Source organism: Astatotilapia calliptera, chromosome 14 (assembly GCF_900246225.1).
Source record: "Astatotilapia calliptera chromosome 14, fAstCal1.2, whole genome shotgun sequence".
Taxonomy (NCBI): Eukaryota; Metazoa; Chordata; class Actinopteri; order Cichliformes; family Cichlidae; genus Astatotilapia; species Astatotilapia calliptera.
Genome location: NC_039315.1, coordinates 28,069,667 through 28,090,255, shown reverse-complemented (window position 1 = coordinate 28,090,255; position 20,589 = coordinate 28,069,667). Strand labels below are relative to the sequence as shown.

At 43.5% G+C, this 20,589-nt stretch overlaps 1 protein-coding gene across 5 annotated transcripts in view; it reads right to left on the bottom strand.

The window, feature by feature from the left end:
- rap1gap2a (RAP1 GTPase activating protein 2a) overlaps positions 1-20,589 on the bottom strand; it is a 103,191-nt gene that overhangs the window by 38,402 nt on the left and 44,200 nt on the right. The window contains exon 1 of one of the 5 annotated variants that reach the window (XM_026191324.1): positions 12,183-12,874. The exons of the other annotated variants lie outside the window; for them this stretch is intronic. Within the exon in view, the coding sequence (XP_026047109.1) occupies positions 12,183-12,310 (128 nt within the window). The 5' untranslated portion in view covers positions 12,311-12,874. Of the gene's footprint in view, positions 1-12,182; positions 12,875-20,589 lie in introns of those variants that run through there. 5 annotated transcript variants of the gene reach the window in all.

The window sequence follows — 20,589 nt, the reverse complement described above, 5'->3', positions numbered from 1 at the left end:
AGTGAATAAAAGCGGAAATGTTAAACAGCGGGAGGAGGAGAGTTTGACAGCGAGCAGAGGGAAGGAGCTGCGGCAGAAGGAAAAACTTTGTAAGGTTGTCAAGAAAAGCAGCATGAGAGACTGTAGTTTTAAACAGTAACTGCACTTAATCTCTTATTGAGGATTTCTTTCTGTTAGCAAAAATGTTTAAAATCTCCCACTGGCTACGCTGAACACCTATAAGAAGTCTCAGATTTTCTTTTCTGCAAAGTCATAATAAAAAAAAAAGAAAACAAAGAAATCTCACTGAACATTTTAAATGCATGACATCATTCGAACAACTTTAGCTAGGAAAATAAGGTTTCTCTCTATAGGAGCAAAACTGAACATTTAAACAAACTGCATGGCCATTTGTTTTCATTTACTTTTACAAAACCCTATGAGCAGAACTGCAAGGAATGAATTTTAATGGTTCCAGTAGGTCTCACTGGAAGGAGAACCTTACATTAGTTTACAATACAAAGGACCTTGAGGTGACTGTGGTTATTTGGGGCTATATAAATGAAATGGAATTAAATTGAAAAATGGAATTGAGCTAAACACCTGGAGCTAGAAACCTGGAGCAAATGAATATTTTAAAGCCTAACTAAATTTGCAGAACATATACTTTAAACCTGTGTAACAAGAGTCTTTTGTGTATGTGCACAGAATAAAATGAAGTAATGTTAGGTTGAAAAAGACAGAAAATATAAGGTCAGATTGTTAGCCCTAATTTCCTTGTTCTTCAGTGCACTAAAAGAGCAAATGTTTCCATTAATTCTAAGGGGCTTTTACTTTTGTTTCAAGTCTATTTTCATAGAACAATAAATTCATCAAGTTGTAGAAAAAAAGACGGTTAATACTGAGAGTTAGCTTGACTAGTTAGCTACCCTCACCATCTGTTACACGTGTTAGGACCCTACTGGACCACATTTTGGCTTTAGAACTGTGCTACGTTTTCATGACACAGATTCAACAAGCTGCTGGAAACATTCCTCACAGAGTGGGATCCATACTGATATGACAGCATCAGGCAGTTATTGCAGATTTTATGGCTGCAAATACATTATGTAAATCTCAGGTTCCTACACAACCAATGGTGCTCCACTGGATTAAGATCTGGCGACAGTGTAGGCCAGGGGTGCCCAATCCCGGTCCTCGAGAGCTACCGTCCTGCAGCTTTTAGATGCATCCTTGTTCCCACACACCCGAATCAAATGAATGGCGTGTTATCAGCCCTTTGCCAAACATGATGGCATGCTGAAGAGGTAATCAAACCATTTGATTCAGCTGTGTTGGAGTAGGGATGCATCTAAAAGCTGCAGGATAGTAGCTCTTGAGGACTGGGATTGGGCAGCCCTGGTGTAGGCAATCACAACATACTGTCAGGGTTCCTGGGTTCCTGGTTCGCCACATTAATGTTCTCACTTCCTGTTTTTTCCCGTGTCAGCTTGTCTCCCGTGTCATTAGTCAGATTATGTTCAGCCCTGTACTCACCTGTTTCCAATCATTGTCATCATTCAACCTGTGTATTTAAGTTCCTCGGTTTCACCAGTTCTCTGTCGTGTCATTGATGTTGATGTTGATGTCGTCCCTCCGTCTGTATGTTCAGTTAGTCAGCCAGCCATTCTTCCAGTCTTTCAGCCAGCCAGTCACTCCATCTGTCCTGCTTTGTTCACTCACCCTCCAATAAATCCTCTTCATTTCTGCACCGTGAGTCCAGCGTTTGGGTCATCTCTTCCACGCCTCCACACACAACCTCTGACAGAATGACACGACCCGTGCCACGAAGACACGATGTGGACCCAGCGGACTCGGACCTCTTCGAGCGGCAGGACGCAGCGCTCTCCATTTGGGCGGAAAAACTCAAGGAGAGACAGCGGCTCTTCGCGGAGCGAGAGCACGTCTTCGAGGGCACTCGCTTGGCTCTGGGCGGGCCTCAGAGACGCCGCGTTCCCCCACCTGCTGCCTCACCTGCACTGGAGCATTTGCCGCGGAGAGTGGACGTTTCACGCCGCGTTGCGGCCGCTCCCTCTCTCGCCGCTCCGCTCCTCGCTCACACACCTGCCGCCTCATTCGCCGGACCTCCACCATCGCCACGGCACAACGGCTACGCCTCCCACCTCGGCTCGACGGAGGCTACCGTGCCAGAGGCTCAGCTGTTTATCCCGGCCGCTTCCTCTTCCCGGAGAAAGCGGCGCACACGCCACCATAAAATGGACTATTTTCAGCAATTCCCGGTGGTGAGTTCCAGCGACTGTTTTCCACCCTCGTTTGACTCTCCACTTCAACCCAATAATAAACCCGTCTTTGATTCATGGGACGTTTCCCTCCTAGAGGAGGAAGTGGACTGGGAAGAGTTTTTCTGCTCTGCTCCTCCAAAGACTGTAGATAGTGGTGGCAGGAAAACCTGAACATTCTCCCATACACCTGCCAGTAACACACACACCGTCACTATTTCCACACCCATTATTGAGCCATTTCCCACCAGCATGGGGGCCCAGTCTACGCCCACACCAGTGCCAGCTCCCAGGAGGAGGGCAGCTGCGACCCGGTCTAACTCCACACCCGCTTCTGTTTCTCAGGTGGGGGTGACTGGTGTCCAGCCGCCTTCCGTGCCCGTCCCAGCGCCCAGGCTGAGGGCAGCCAGAACCCAGCCTGACCTCCCTAGAGACTTGGAAGAGCTAACCGGTTCACCTGCTACGTCACCACTTCATCCACCTCCTGACCCAGCCTTTCACGCCCTCGCACTATCCCTAGTTAGATTAGCTGAACTGTCCCCTGCCCAGGCACCAGCCTTACTAGCCCAAGCCGTAATTTTATCTCCGTCACTAGCTCAATCTGTAGCTCAGCCAGCAGCCTCACCTACCCCTGTTCATCCCTTAGCGTCTCCACTCCAGTCAGTTCCCTCACCTGCTGTTCAGCCTCCACTCCAGTCAGTTCCCGCACCTGCTGTTCAGCTTCCACTCCAGTCAGTCCCCTCACCTGCAGTTCAGTCTCCTCCTGCCCTCCAGTCACCTGCAGTTCAGTCTGCTCCTGCCCTCCACTCACCTGTAGCTCAGTCTGCTCCTGCCCTCCAGTCACCTGTAGTCCAGTCTCCACCTGTCCTCCACTCTTCTGTAGTCCAGCCTGCCGCCCAGTGCCCTGTAGTCCAGTCGCCTCCTGTTTCCCAGTCACCTGTCCACCATCCCGTCCAGTTCCCGGACCTGCAGCCACAGCACCCAGAGCCAGCTGTGAGCCTTCCTGCTTCTCAGCCAGGGGTTTCCGCACCGGCTGGCCCGGCCGCTCCTCAGCCAGGGGTTTCCGCACCCGCTGGCCCGGCCGCTCCTCAGCCAGGGGTTTCCGCACCCGCTGGCCCGGCCGCTCCTCAGCCAGGGGCCTCCGCGCCTACTGGCCCTGCCTGTCTCCGGCCAGAGGCCTCCGCGCCTGCATCGCCCGGTCAGGCCTCTGCCTCAGCTGCACCCACGCCCGGCCCGGCCTCTGCCTCAGCTGCACCCACGCCCGGCCCGGCCTCTGCCTCAGCTGCACCCACGCCCGGCCCGGCCTCTGCCTCAGAGCCGTCGTCTGCTGCAGCCTCAGAGCCGTCGTCTGCTGCAGCCTCAGAGCCGTCGTCTGCTGCAGCCTCAGAGCCTTCGTCTGCTGCAGCCTCAGAGCCTTCGTCTGCTGCAGCCTCAGAGCCTTCGTCTGCTGCAGCCTCAGAGCCTTCGTCTGCTGCAGCCTCAGAGCCTTCGTCTGCTGCAGCCTCAGAGCCTTCAGCCTCAGAGCCTTCAGCCTCAGAGCCTTCAGCCTCGCCTGGCCCAGCCTCCGTGCCTTCAGCCTCGCCTGGCCCAGCCTCGTTTGGGTCTGGAGCTAAACGGCCATTTTCTAGACCGCTGGCTAGGCCACCAGACCAGTGCTGTCGCCGTTGCCGTCCGCACGGTCGGCCCCCTGAACTGTCTTGGTGTGGACTCCGTCCCTCCGTCCTGGGCCCCCTCCGCCCACCCTGTTCTGGTTTTTTTTTTTTCTTTCTCTTTTGGCCGTCGGGTGCCGGCCTTTGAAGAGGGGGGTACTGTCAGGGTTCCTGGGTCGTTGACCCAGTGATTTCAGTTTGTTCATGTTCAGTTTGGTTCGCCACATTAATGTTCTCACTTCCTGTTTTTTCCCGTGTCAGCTTGTCTCCCGTGTCATTAGTCAGATTATGTTCAGCCCTGTACTCACCTGTTTCCAATCATTGTCATCATTCAACCTGTGTATTTAAGTTCCTCGGTTTCACCAGTTCTCTGTCGTGTCATTGATGTTGATGTTGATGTCGTCCCTCCGTCTGTATGTTCAGTTAGTCAGCCAGCCATTCTTCCAGTCTTTCAGCCAGCCAGTCACTCCATCTGTCCTGCTTTGTTCACTCACCCTCCAATAAATCCTCTTCATTTCTGCACCGTGAGTCCAGCGTTTGGGTCATCTCTTCCACGCCTCCACACACAACCTCTGACACATGCAGGCACCTGAATGTTGTGATTGCCAAATTCTGACCTTACTGTCCAAATCTTGCAGCATAAATTTGCAATTATCAGACCAGGTAATATTTTTCAAATTTGCTTTCGTCCAACTTTGTTGAGCTCCTACAGTAACTGTAACCTCAATTTCCTGTTCTTAGCTGACAGGAGTCCCATCCACTGTGGTCTTCTGCTGCTGTAGCTCGTCTGCTTCGAGGTTCAGCATGTTATTATGCAGAGATTCAGAAAAGATGCTCTTCTGCATACCTTAGTTGTAATGAGTGGTTATCTCAATTGCTGTTTCCCCCCTATGAGTATGGAGCGGGCCATTCTCCTCTGAGTTGCTGCCCCGTGATTGGCTGATCAGGTATGGGTTTATCTAGAAAAGTAGTCAGGGAGTGTAAGGGCTAATAGTAGCTGCCATGTAGAAATTTCAGTGAGCAAAATTGGCAACTGTCTAAATGGGCTACCTGCTCTTGTGTATCCTTCTCTGAAAATGTTTTTGTTTTTTCAAAAACTACATTTTTTGTTTTTTTAAGGGAGTAATCCTACTTTATTATTGTATACTTTATAAGTGTTGCACAAAAAGAGGAAGCTTGCCAGGTGGAGCAACAGGAAATACAGGAGTTTTGGAAACATTTAATGTGACCTTTAGGTGTAAAAAATCCTTCTGCGTCATCTGGTTTTTGAGATGTCTTGTGTTTTGTGTAGGGGTATCTCTAATTTTCTTCTTCTGGCTTACTGGTTTGCAAACTGGGTTTTCACTGGGAAACCAGGAAGGTTTTTCATGATGTTTGTAATCTGTTACCAACTGATAGCATGATTTATTTTGCTCTATCATAAAAATCTTCAACCACCACATGGCCCTGCAGGACACAGCTAGACTTGATGAGACAATACAGGATGCTTGTTAAACAGCAACATAGCCATTTTAAAGTGTATCATGCTCTTCAAAGAGACACAGCTCTTAAGTTAGTTTTTGCTGTCCATATCAAGGACCCTCAAACAGAAGGATCCCGGCCACTCAGCAGTGTTTGATGAGATTTTCTCTTAAGGGACAACAAGTGTTGAGATACTTCAAATCAAATTAAACCTTCTGAGTCCAAAGGGAAATACAAGGGTTTAATACACCGAAACAAGTCGTACATCTGGGATAATCACAGAAAACTGCAAGACCATAACAAATTATTAAAAACAGTGGCGATGGCAACAGAAGCAACGGCAATAAAACCATTTTAAAACACAAATCTGGCACATGTGAAACCTCCTAGACTTAGAGGTCAGGAGGTAAATGTATATGAAAATGTTTAAAATGTTCGTGCTCATCCTGAAAATGACACCCCTACCCCCTCCCAGCTTCTCTCGAGAATGAATCTGAAGGAAAGACTTTCATGGTTAATTTATGGACCTACTTGTTCTAAGTGTCCTTGACTGACCCTACCTACTGCCTTTTATTATGCTAAAAAACAGTCTGGTCTTGGCTGTCCCTGTAAAGAAGTACACGTCAAACCGTTGAAGGATAAAAGAATGAAGGGTTGCTGTTTGAGAAACCTTGGTGATCTTAAAACAATTCCTTCCAACACCAAGGCCTAAGTATAGTGACTGTTTCAGCTGCTTCGCAGAAGACAGCTGAGTGGAGTCAGTACTCGTGTCCTTACTTTCTGCAAGATTGGACAGAATGTAGAACTTGTTGCGCCACGACACAAAATCCTCCTCCACAGGCCGGCAATCTTATTCCACCCAGTCCTTGTGGGCTGACTAATAACCGACTCATCAGCACATTTTGTTGTGTGTCTGTCCTCATCATTCCTGTGACAGTTGTTATTATAAATAATATATGTAAGGTGAGAAAAACCTTGTGAGGATCTGTAAAGAGACTGGATTTTTGAGGGAGAGTGTTTCCAGCCACTCTGATATGCTGGCTGAATCAACAGTTTAAACTAGAAGGAATCTGAGATGCAGATGAAGGTTTATGAGGAATGATAAGACTAGAGTAATGATTGACTAGGCTTTTATTGTTGAATTTCTCTCAGTTGTTTAAGACCCTGTGCAGATTAGATGGTTATCCATACCTGTTGTTTAAGGAGCTTACCAGCCTGACATTTTGACATGAGAACGATCCAACTGGGGCTGAATTGTCATTTTTAATAATTGTGTTGGAATCAATGTGCATGTATTACCCTTTTCGTAGACAAAGGAGTAGCCTGACATTTTGAGAAGTATGCGTATTTGCTTTCTTGTTTAGAATCAGATGAAAATATTAATAGTACAATATAACTTTGTGCAGAAGACTAAACAGGAAACTGCAGCTTTTTGGCATAACTTTCCAAGGGAGGTGGAAACAAACAGGAAACCACGAGTTTGGCATCAAAATCTACCAAAAACAACATTAATTCTCACATATTAAAAACTGTATATTACTAATGTACATAAAATCAAAGGCAACCCTCTAACTTCTCTGGATTTTAAGGGAAAGGATCAGTTGACAAAGAGCGAGCGAGTGAATTCGACAAAGTCGAAAGCTGACGGCAGCTCGCGGCCCTTGCTGTCGAGGTAGGGCTTCATGTGTGACAGACAGTAGTCTGCCTGCTCTTTAGTCAGGTTCTGGTAGAGCTCCTCTTTAGTGACGTAGGGTTTGTTTTCAGCGCTGAGGGCTCGGAAGGCGCTCTCGATCACCTCACTAGACTTGACGTTCTCAGCGAATTCACAGCAAATTCAAAAGTGTTAAATGTTTTGGTGTTAGCAGACTTCACGCAAAAGTAGAGTTAATTTTACTCAAAGTAGAGTCAGACTATTTTAATGTAACTCTGAAAATAATATTAGTTAAAATCAAGTGTTAAAAATTAGTGTTTCGATATCAACTCTGGAGGTGTTACAATGGAAATGTTAACTCTTGACCCCCTAAAGGGGTTATGACACTTATAGTGTAAATTCACAGGCTCCGCCCCCAGCATCACAGGTTCCAACCAAAGCTGAAGCAAAGCCATTTCAGAGCATGTTGCTCTCCAGAGTTGTTTGCCACACTTGGTAAGTCATTTTTTTCTGAGATTGTTTTAGTCATTATTATTAGCTTTTTACTTCTGTGGCTCCTTTGAGTTGAGACAAAAGTGTGTAAGGCATTAGCCACGTTGCTCGGAGATAGCATCTGTTTTAGCTCGCTGGAATTTATTGTTTGCGGGCAAATACTATAGCCTTAAAAAAAAGCTTGCATATGAATATTCAGTCCAATTTTTTGCTAACTCAAATACACCTAAAACAATTTTTAGTCTGTGAACTGTTGGCATAAAATTATGGCGCTACATGAAGCCTGAAAACTATCTAGCAAACGGCAGTAGCAGATGTGCTGACTGGGTTCTAGGCTAACATTTAGATCCCTTCAGAGTTTTGAGCATATGATTTAGGTAAAAATTAAAAAGACAGGTTTTAAATTTATTTCGGCATTAACTATTGTCTGTGTTCTTCAGTTGTTTAAGAGAGCACCATTTTAACAAACGTGTTCTGGGTAGAATACTGTGTTTAAATATGGGCAATGGATTCGTATCTAGGATTGTATTTTGGGAAAATACTTTACACAAGTTAGGCTCAAAATTATTCTTTTTTTTACAGTGTTGCAATTGTTTACCAGACTATTTGTGCAATTAATTACTGCATAACTCATTTAATTTTTGAATTTCCACCTGCTTGCAGAGGTGGAATATGGGGGAGTGCAGGAGTATGTTAAAGTTAAACAAAGTGATGAATGGAGGACGTGCATATTGTATTGCCGTTATTTGCTTTGACCAGCTTACCTACGTCAGACCCTTTGATAAACAATATTCTAATGAAAGCGAGAGCATGTACATTGTTCCATATTGTTACATGTTTTAGAAAATGTTTTGAAATTGTGGTGCACAGTTCAAAAATAAATGTTTTTCAGAAAAACATTGCCTCTTTTTAATAAATGTTTGTTTCCCAAGGAATTTCTAAAAGTTCAGAAAAGTAAAAATTACAATTTTTAGAATGATTAGAAAATAACTCATATATAGTTAAAATAAAATACTCTATCAGAGTTGATATATAAACTCTTAACACTTAGTGTTAATAAGTGTTACATTGTCAGCTTTAGACAGATTTAGTATTTAACACTAAATCAGAGTTAACACTCCAAAAATAGTTAAATTAACACGCTCTGGTGTGGACCCATGTAGACACTTTAATAGTGTTGAAATCAAATCTGACAGTGTTAATTTGCTGTTACTGTTAGTGTAGTACAGTATGTCAAAATCAATGATACCTGTACACTATATAAACAACACATTACACATTACTCCTATAGGAACTGCTTGGCCATGCAAATCCATACATGAAGCTCCTGGTACACAGTTCTTCTGCTGATGTTAATGCCAGAGAAAGTTTGGAGCTCTGCAGTTAGTCAATCAGCAGAGCGTTGCAGACTTTTAGGCACTCGGTGAACCTGCAGTGTAACTTTACATGTTCTGGCATTTCATGACAGAGTTGCTGTTGTTCCCAGACGTCACCTTTGTAATAATACTAAGAGTATTATTAGATATGTATGTAAGCATATTTAAGTATATTTCTGAAAACCACTTTTAATCACTTCCAGTTGATTGTGGAATATGTAGAGTAGGAGGAAAGACATTTCATGAAAATACTTATTTGTAAAAGCAGGCCACATAGCTAAGAGTGTGATTTTACACACCTGTGGCAGTGGGACTACAAACGCTTGAATTGAAAGATTAAGAGGTGTGGCCCAATACATTTGACCATACATGAAGATTTTTCCCACAGTAATAATGATTTTACAGGTAACAACTTTTAAGAGACTTGCTTTAATTTACTTACAGATGAAAATAAAACAGATTTGCCAGATAAAGTGCTAATAAAGAAGCACAAATGACAGGAAGATGCTAAGGTTACTGTGATGAGTCAGGCTAACCTTGTAAACTGAAATATGCAAGAGAATTTTTAACATCCTTGAAAGATTTGAATAGTAGATGCAAAATAAAGTTTTCCTTTTCACCTTTAGAAAACCCCAAGAGAAAAATATCTGCAGGAAAGACATACTTGTAGTTATAGACAGTAGTAATTATTGATTATCAGTGAATAAGTTATACACAGTGAACCTCTGCATGCATTTTTAATCATCAGAAAAAGCATTTTGAGTAAATATATCAACATACAGACAGGCACAGTGTATATATTTTCAATTGTGTTAGAGGGGGCAACACAGTTTGAACAGGAAGCCGCATACTGTGATTATGGATTAGGCCTAAATAAGCACTCTAGCATCACGCATGATGCTGTTGCTCATACTAACACGGACACACAGACACATACGAACAGACTGGAGCACTGGGGAAATTTCACCAGAACTGCACATCAGTTTGTATTATAAGTGTTTTCAATAGCTTGAATGATGATGCATATGAGGGTTCACTGGGACGGACAGTGCGTACACAAACATGTACACACAAATACAAAGCAGGTGTGCAGCTAGAGATAAATGAGCTGTAAAGGACATTAATGTATCGCCAGTAAAATAAATATTCAAATACAAGCAGCAGAACTCATGCTGTTCAGCTTAATGGGGACCAAGTACAGAGAATGACTCTATAAGAGCAGAAATAAAGAAATGCTTTGGAGACAGGCATAGAGCACAAGCTCTTTTCATATGTGTTGTATTAATGAAAATTAGAAAACTGGATCAAATATATATATGTACTTTTAATTCTTTGCTGAAGAGTGAAGCAGTGTAAATGTAAAAAAATCCCCAATAAGTTACTCTTTTCCAGCAGCCTAAGCAATCTCACCTATTATTATGTAGTTAGAAATGTTCAGCTCTAATAACAGTAATCAGTCACCTTTTTTATATTTTCACTTTTCCTTGTATTAATAGTTAGAACATCCTTGCTTTAAGGCCACTGAAATTACAATGGCTCAAGTACAGCTGAGAGAAATAGTAGTATGAGAAGTCTGAATGGATGCAATCATGCACGTAATAACCAACACTTGGAATAAGACACCTTAAAAATTGTTGGCAATTGTGCCTAGATCATTATGTGACACAGTCACAGTAATGGAAGTACTAGCAGTGGGACTGTGTTGTGGCTTGCGGCTATTTCCACTGTCCAGATATGGTTTTACTGTTTTCATTTGGCTAAAGGGCAAAAGAAAAACCCAACACAGAATCAAAATCATAAATCATTTTGGAAGCACATGAGAAATGTGCAAAAACAAATGAAAACAAAAGTGTATTTGTGCGCTTGCCTGTGTATATCTGTGTAACAGTGCAGGCAATCATTACTCCAGGCATGGCTGGACTGATCAATGAAAGATCCCTTGGGGCAAAAATATAACTGTTGGAGTCATTGTGTATAGGAACCCCACCACTTATCATATCATTATTAGATAATAGTCTAGATAACATTACAATTTCTGTGTCCAGGATTTCTGAGGCCAGATTTGCATTTTTGCTAATCCAGTCTTGCTGCTCAGAGTTAATTTTATACTTAATGTTAAACTAAATTACAGTGAGTGAGAGAGAGCGGGAGAGAGAGGTCACATAAACTTTTGAAGCATTTGCAGAGTACAGTCTATTTTAATACAGCCTATTTTGGGCCAGACCATTACAACAAAATAGCAAAGTGCATCTTGTGCTGCATATCTGATCTTTACACACACACACACACACACACACACACACACACACACACACACACACACACACACACACACACACACACACACACACACACACACACACCTTGCACCAAGACAATATTGAACAGGCGAACTCCAATCTCCAGCCATCTCTTCAGATTCCAGTTAAACTGCGGGAGCACGGCTGCTGATGTTAGCTCCCCTCTGCCGGGGTGGGGGCGGTCTCGACCCAGACAACCTCAAACACTTTTTGTTAGCAGGTGGAACATTCTCAGGGGTCTTATTGACTGCACTCAACCGAGGTAGTGTTAGCAGTAAGATGATCAGTCTTCAACACAGCATGTGGGGAAACCCCCTCCACACACATGGGGATGCTTTTGGATGGGCGTTTTTTTAAGGAAGCAGGGTTTCAAAAGCCTTTCTTAAAGGAAAGCATGAAATTGTGGTGCAGCTTACCTACTGAACTCCTCAGCCTGTCAGCCTAAAAATGTGTGCCTATGCTGCCCCCATGCTAAAGCATTGAGACAGATATATAACAGACATCAACAAGTGCCCACTAATGCTTGTGTGTGTACAGCAGTAACTCCTAAGGTCTGGATATAGAGAGTCTTTCTATATCCAGACCTCAACCTCCTTTTGTCCATGTTCCTCTCCCTTTGCAGGGAAGCTTTTATTCTCGGAGCCCCTCTTGAAAAGCACTCCAAGCACACCTCCGTTCACCTAAACTCCTCACAACCTTTCTCTCTCCTTCCCGTCATTCAAACTGACCCAGATACAAGCGTGAGCACAGTCAACAAGACGCTAAAAACACACTCACACACAAGGACACACTTGACAAAATGAACCTATAATAAAACTGCACTCAACCATACAGAGCTCAAAGTGCCCTGTGGCTCTGGAATAACAAAGACATTACAGACTTAATAAAGTTTTCCCACACAAACCCAGCTTGACACTGCACTGCGGACTGCCCGCCTGTCCACAGAATTACCTACCCAGCACGCCACCCTTGCTTAATGTACAAACTTCACCCACCCTTCGCTTTCCTCTCTCTCCCGCTCCTTCTCCTTGACTTTGCGAGACTTGTGAAGGAGTCCGATGAGGATCACGGCGGCCCGGATGCCAGCTTTTTTGTTGTGAAGCCGTCCTCCGGTCTGAGACATGCCGGACGTTTCTGGTGGTGCCAGCAGGGGTTCGGGTGATAGCTGGTCCAAGGTCAGGCTGCCTTCAGGCTTCCTGGCGTGCAGGACCTGCTTGGTGGTGGCTTTGCGGGGATCCAGTTTGATCAATGGATGCGACAGCCTCTTCTGTATGATGTCCGGCTTGCGGACAGAAGGTGAGTCTCCAAAATGAGAACCTGTTTGAATTCTGGCCTCTGTCTCTGCAGTGAGACCTTCTGCTGGGAGTCTGGACCAGTAATCCCAAAGTTAAAGAATCTGGCAGCCTGTCAAGTCTGATGAAACCTCAGCTGTTCTTCTTCAGCAAATGTTTTTTTGTAATCCCAAAGGTCCAGAGTGGCACTGCCGGACTCCAGCTCAAGGTGAACTCCTATCTGCATTCCCTGCTCCTGCAGTGAATCTGTACATCACAGCTCCATAGCAGACTGTGGTCGCTGGTGATAGGATGAAGACTTGCAGGCTCACGGACACGCTCACTGTAGCACCGCATCTCCCCGTCTGCCTACCTCTACCTTCCCACCTCTCCCTTCTTTCTCTAACGTGCTCTTCTTCTTCTCCTTCTCTGTCTGCTGCTCCTCTGCTCCCTCCTTCCTGTCATCCAGGCCCCACCTTCCACAATCTGATAGGCTGGGGAACACAAGGTACCGCCTTCTCTCCTTTTCCTCCTCCTCCTCCACTGTATTCCTCTCTCTATCGCTCCCTGTCCTTGTTTCTACCTTGTTAATAATTTTATATCAATCTTCCTGACCTTGTCCTATTTTGTGCTTGATTTTATGATTTCCTTTCTAGACACAGGCATGTACTCCCACAGCCACCCACCCACCCCTGAGTACACACTCAGTCACTAACTCTTTGTCTCAGTGTGAAATCTCAATTCAAACAGCCTTATCATCCTATTGCCTGCTGTGCTGTTGCCAAGGGCATCCAAATTGAAATGTAGTCTCAAGAAAATGAAGGGGAGATTCATTGAGACCTCATGAAAGAAAAAAAGGGCAATTTTAAGAAATTCTACATGCTTTTTTCCCCTTGCACTCATGTGGAAATACATAACACATATTTTTCACACTGCATTTCTTGTTCTTTTCCTCCAGTTAAGCTTTTCTGCTATCTATTTTCTCCAATACACCTCTTGGAGAACTAAAAAACTGCACGCTCGCCTGCCATCCTTCCAGTGAACACTTACTCCGCTGTTCTCCCCGGCTTTAGCCAGAGCCAGTTCCCTCTCAGTTGTCTCACTTCAGTAAACACCACCAAATCAGTCATCTTCCCAGAATATATCGATCCAAAATGTTCCCTTTCCATCTTTGGCCACCTGTTCTTCTTCCTCTATGAACTAACCAGCTGACTGACAGCGAGTGAGTGAATGTTTGAGTAGCTGCATCACTTTCAGTAGCTTATTAATTCCTTTTCAAAAGGACGTTTTTACCTGTTTTACTTCCTTAAACTTTGCCGGTTAATCGCTCTCCCTTTAGTTCCATCATTCATGACTGTGTTTAGACACAAATCTAAAAGCAGAGACGTGAAAGCAGGAGTATTTTAAGTTGAAGTGAAACAACAAATATAAGGAAATAATGAGGTAATTACGTTTTCTGTTTTCATTCCTCAAAACAAATACTGTGGGCTTAATGGCACAGTCACGTGTTCACACAGCAGCGTAGATAAAACTTTGTAGACAGACAAGGACGTAGGCACACAAGCCGCAGCCTGATGCAGCAGAAAAACAATTCATACTGCACATCTGCTGCAGCATGTCTGGGTCAGAGTGGCGATAATATTAAAAAGATGAATGTTGTTGTGTAGCTGAAATAGACTGTCCCAGGCTCCTCTTACACAAAGGCAATTAGAGAAATGCAAGAAACAAAGAAGAAAAAAGCAAAGAGGTTTGAGCAGATAAGATGCTTCAGTAATTGTTTGACATCAGCCAGGGAATAGCAGCAATAAACACGGCAGTTAAACTGAAGCCCTCCCCTCAGCCCCTTTTCTCTTCATACATTGCTTTTCCTGTGTGTGTGTGTGTTTGTGAGAGGGAGATCAGTGCCATAGCAACCAGACAGCTGCCAGAGGACCTGCCCGAGGACCCCTGAGGCCGCAGCCTCCCCACCCCTTCACACCCATCCGAGGAAAGACCGGGTAGATTTGATTTGATTTGAGTTAAGGTCATTTCAGAAATTTGCTGCCAAAAACCGTAGTTCAGCGCTTTTGATTGACACAATCTGCGATCATGACTCCAATGCACAAAGACACCTGAGGATTTTCCCAGCTCCCATGTGGTGCCGCACAAACAAGCCCACACCTCAACCGGACTGTCAAACATCCCCGAGAGACAAACTGTTAAAAACACATGCGGTACATGCGCACATACATGTAGGCGCTTGGCCTTTTCCCTATTGTGCGTCATCAAGAAGAGGAAATGAGACACCTGTATCTATTCACTTACAAACACACACACCCGCTATCGCACCCTTTCAGCCCCATTTTCTTCCTTTTGTCGAGCACACACGCCCTCATCCACAGGTGCGACATTGTTCCCGAGCCATACGCTGAGGTATAACTGCCATTCTCTGAGCGTGAGGGTGGATAGTTTGTGTTTTAACTCTGTGTTTCCAGCAGCAACTCATTATGACGTTAATTGTTTTTGATTTTCCTTTTACTATTCCGAATGGTATGTGTTTCTTGCAAGGCAATAACCACGATCATCACAGTTTGGAAAATAATTTTGTTGAGTATCTTTTTTTGTTTGTTTGTTTTGTTTTGTTTAAAGAGGCAACCAGCCGTTGCTGAAAGCCAATAGCTACTGTACAACTTCCTGAATGGCCATTTGAGACTTGCATTAAAATCAAGTGCCTCCCCACTAGCTCCAATGCTAGAATGCTCCTTTTTACAGCAGAGATAAAGATGGTTACACCCTTTTTAAAAATGTATATATAAATATATATACGTAAACGTGACTTAAAACTTGCACTCTATCTGAATGCCACCAGGTGGCGATAGCTATGGCGGCAAAAAGAGTTGCCGTTCAAAAGAAGTCTTGACCTTGATCTCTCTCACACATACCTTATTACAGTGGTTCCCTAACCTTTTTTGCTAGGCCCCCCTTTGTTTCGCCCCCCACCACCTAAACAGCCCCCCAGTTTATTTCACACCTCAATCATTTAGTAAACAATTAAGCAGATACAAGTACATTGCAATAAATTACAGGTAGTAATAAAATACACTACTAACTCTTTTACGCTACGTGCACACCTACATGGGTATTTTTGAAAACGCAGCTGTTTCTATGCGTTTGGGCCTTTTGTCCACATGTAAACGGAGTTTTGAATCACCGGAAACTCCTTTTTTGCATTTACGTGTGGACAAAGAATACAGAGTTCATCAAAGGTTTGTGCCTTTTTTATGTCACACTGTGCGCCACGTTATTGTTTACATGAGATGAATTGCAGAATGGCAGATAGAGACAAAATACTGTTAATCTGGCTATCTTCAGGTTTTACATGCTTACATACACGGACGCAGCTACTGTCCCTCCATTTACAAAGGCAGAGGCGTCACGGTGTGATTATTTTACGTGTAGTTGTTTTTTTCATGTAATAATATTCAACATTGCTGTCAATACATTTAAAAAAAATGCTTCTCTGTGCAAAATGGGTTCAAAGACATAAACAACTGTGGGATACTGTTTGTCCGTGATTTGAACCGAGTGAACAAATTGTGGCAGGATCAGCCTGATATTATTTGCATCCCACTGTGGGCGACCATGGAACAGGGGGTTGGGAAGCGCATCTGTAACGGGAAGGTCACCGGTTCGATCCCCGGCCTCTCTGTCCTGGTCGTTGTGTCCTTGGGCAAGACACTTTACCCTACCGCCTACTGGTGTTGGCCAGAGGGGCCGATGGCGCAATATGGCAACCTCGCTTCTGTCAGTCCGCCCCAGAGCAGCTGTGGCTACAACTGTAGCTTGCCTCCACCAGTGTGTGAATGAATAGTGGAATTATATTTAAAATAGTGGAAGCGCTTTGGGTGCCTTGAAAAGCGCTATATAAATCTAATCCATTATTATTACTGTAACTTTACTGTATAAAGAGCTAACGTCTCCAAAATGTTCAAAATCAAGAATGTGGGATACTGTTTGTCAGTGACTTGGAGAGCCCAGCACGTGCTCTTGATGCAGGGAAAACCAATTATGCAGGGGAGACCTACCTTGGCACTTGTGCAGGTGAAGTCAAAGGGAAGATGCTTCACCATATTTTCTAGTATTTGGCTTGGAAGGAAGTTGGTTTGGAAACATATTTGGCAATGCTTCTTCTCCTGCTTTGCGTTTGTGTGGCAGCCCTGTCAATAACCTGGCCATTATGCTAGCAGCGTTCTTTTTTTTCTTTTCATACCGCGCCCCCCCCCCTGCAATGGCTTTGCACCCCCCCTATGGGGCGGGCCCCACACTTTGGGAACCTCTGCCTTATGGCTTCATGGACTCAGTCACTGACTGTGAGTCACACTGAATAAAAAAAAATATTAAGTCTGTTTTGTAAATCGTTGTCATACCATGTTCAAAAACAGAGGATTATCTGTGGCACAATGTTGTCAATCATAAGTCATTAGCCAATGAGTATGCGGTTTCAGTCAGACCCGCCCCTCCATTCCACATTCAGTTCTTGGCAAACGAGATGGGAGAAATGCTCTTCTTGTCACAGTAGCCTATCTTTTATACTTACATTATCTGTATACACTGACAGTATATACAGTTTACATATCTTTCATGGGCAGTTCATTCAGTTAACCGTTTCTGTATCAAACCTAATGTGTTTTGCTCCTTCTCCCCACAATAAATGAAATTCTTATTCCCTTTTAGGGGCACAAGAAAATTGTCATAAAATCAACAAATTTTAATTTTGGATGTAAAACAGAAGCCTTGTTGGGGCTCTGCAATGAAACAACATGATGGTTTTGAAACAGCACAAGAAAATCAATGTAAACATCTACATGTAAAGTTACAAACCCTTGCTCTGGGTGTTTGCTTACTACACACCCAGAAACTTGCACACATGCTTGCGTGTGTCTCTTAATGGCGCCAGGCAGCCTTTCCTGTCACTTCACAGCTCCTCAAGTGTCCCACAGACAAACAGATGCCAGTCCAGCAACGTCATCTCACTTTGCTGCTCATTCTATTGCAGGACACACACACATACAAACACACACTCAACTCTAAAATGCCTTTTGTAATAAACAAAACTATACCGTGGCAGCTCGTCTAATAGGCTGCACCCACAAGGCCAAACACACACGTACACACACTTAAAACAAAATGCTTGACCCAACTAGAAGGTTACTGCAGAAAATGACCTTCACAGCTGCTGAGTAACTAGTTTATCCACACACACACACACACACACACACACACACACACACACACACACACACACACACACACACACACACACACACACACACACACACACACACACACAGATGTTGTTTTCTCCCTCTACTTTCCTTTTCAGTTAAATCCCCTGTTCCAACACGCTCTGTTCCACACCATATTGGTATATCACTTTTTGCTGTCCATATCATGCATGTCATGCATGAAATAGTATCTTGGCAGATTCATCTCCACCATGTAGTGACTCCTGCCTGTCTGGGCCAGGCAGAGGTGTCTGCTGTTTATGAAGAAACGCCGGAGCTGAAATGGAAATGCCAAACGTGCCATAAATAAGAGCTTAACTCTGGGATGTCTGTCACGTTGTCATATAAGTGAAATGAGTAAATCCAGAGAAACGCCGTGACTCACTATCTTTAAGGTCATCCACAACCTCATGTAGAGAAAATATGGAGAATTTATTTGATGGGATTTTAAAAAAAGATGCCAGCTCTGATTATGCTGCGTATTTCAGAGATAAGCGGATAGATCCAGGTTCTGCAACGACTGTCAAACCCTTTCACAAAACAAAGCAGGGTGTTGAGCATTTATATATAGTAGTTAAGGCTTTTTAAGCTGCTTTGATTGCTATTGAATGTGTCTTTGTATTGCCAAGCATCACCATAATTCCCACAAAAGCCGAGAGCTGAGGCATATTTTCACTTCTGTCCGTTTCCCAATCAAACTTTTGTGAAACTTGGCGGAAAGGCAAAGCGCGGAGACAAAATAAAGGGTTGGCCTTGCTGAAAGGAACTCTTCTTTTAATGTGGTGGTGTCGTTTTACTGACGCTCAGATTCGCTGTAATGAAATTAAACAAAGATTTTTTTCAGTCTGAGCCCGTGCCTGCTTGGGTTTCTTCCATGTGCCCTGGTTTCTTTCCACAGCCCAAAGACAGGTTAATTGGTGACTCTCTATATATACACATACTAATGACCTGTCCAAAATGTGTTCCCTGCTTTCTGACCTGTGTCAGCTGGGACTGGCTCCAGCCCCCTATTAGGGTAAGTGGGCACAGCTAATGGATGCATCTGCTCTGCATGTATTGTCTGGTTTCATTTATCAACTGCTTGATCTAATTTTTCTGTCCTACAATTTCCTCTTTTTTTTAATTTTTAAATTTTATTTTAGTGCCCCCAAATTTTCACTGAGTCCGTTTTCATGCAGGAGGTGCTGGTGGTCTGAAGCCTGCTCCCCCCATTTTTGTCACTGTTTAGGGGACTTCTCGCCTTAGCAACAGCACCGCTTCTCTTCCTGTAGCTCTCATCTCTTCAGTATCTATCACACTATCACTCTCTCTCTCACTTTCCCTCTTGTTGGTGTTATTTTCCATTAACCCTTTTTTTTCTTCCTTTTTTTCCTTCCACACAAATCCCTCTTTCCCCTCCCCCTTCCCTCACTCCCATTTCTTTTACTGAACTATCCTGCACAGTAAACTTTAATCGATTATAATATTACAGTTACCAACTCTAATAAAGAAATATTTGGAGAATTCAAGAATTGAAATCTATTTAAACCTTTAAACTGATAACACTGCACACATATGCACACACACACGCACACACACACACTTCTTAAAAAGCACATTCAATTTTACAGTAAATAATTAAAATGTGGTCATTGAAGCAGGATAAATGATCACTGGTGATGTTCACTTTAGATAATCAGTAATCTGTAACCGATTTCCTGCATCATCTCAGAATCTAAGCCTCTCATTCATGGCTTTTAGTCACTGCCATTTAGTCTCACTTCATATCACACCTTCCTTTTATCTCCTCTCTGCGTGTGTGCGCTCCCTCATGATAATGCTTTCCACAATTCAGTATTTGGACCAAAGATTTTTTTTTTTATATCAAAGAACTAGAGTGCACTATTATTATGGTGACATATGCCGATGGAAACAGAACTGTGCACACAAGTTACGGACATGACATAACATTTGAATACAAATAGATGAACACAAATCTTAAAGCGGGCTTTTTTCTTATTAGATGACAGGACAGCATCAGCAAAATATTTTGTTTGTTCATTCCCCCCTGGAGAAATTGTACTGAGGGCAGCATAAGGGTAAACTGTTGCCTCACAGCAAGAAGAAGTGAAGATCTGAAAGCACTGGGCAGCTGGGGCCCTCTCTGTGTGCAGTTTTCATATTTTTCCTTTGCTTGAATGGGTTCCATCCAGCATGCATTTTAGCTTAATTGCTGACTTTAAACTGGCTTTAGGTGTGAATTTGAGTGTGATTGGTTGTTTCTCTGTTTTAGCCCTGCAATAGACTGGCAACAGGTTCAGGGTGTAGCCCATCTCTGACTCAGTGACATCTAGGGTATGCTCCAGAGAGGTCTAATGCACTACAACTTAAGAAAATACCAGCAACAAAAAAACTGCAAAAGCACACAAAACACAAGCAAAATGAAAAAGAAAAAACACAACAACCCCCAATTAAAATAATCAGAGGATTCTTCAATGTTGTGAGAGAGAAAAAGATGCTAGGTAATGTGTGTTTTGTTGTGTGCTCTTGGAAGCTTTTTCTAATTGCAGTGTATTTGAACGCCCGTGCACCTTATTGAATAATAAATTAATAAAAAGGATGGAGGACAAAATCATTCCACTTAGCTTCGCTGCGTGAAACATGGCTGAATCCCTGGTGTCATTTCACTGGTGACAACTGTTAACATTGTATCAAGATTATTACAAGAGAGGAATTAAATTAATTTATATTTGTTCTTTTAAATAACAAAAACTAATATTGTTAGTACACGGCTGTGAACAGACATCCACAGTGACGTCTTCTCCACAGACCAGCATTACAGAGCCTGTTTTTTTTAAGTTGTTTATGATTTAAAACATCTACTTCTG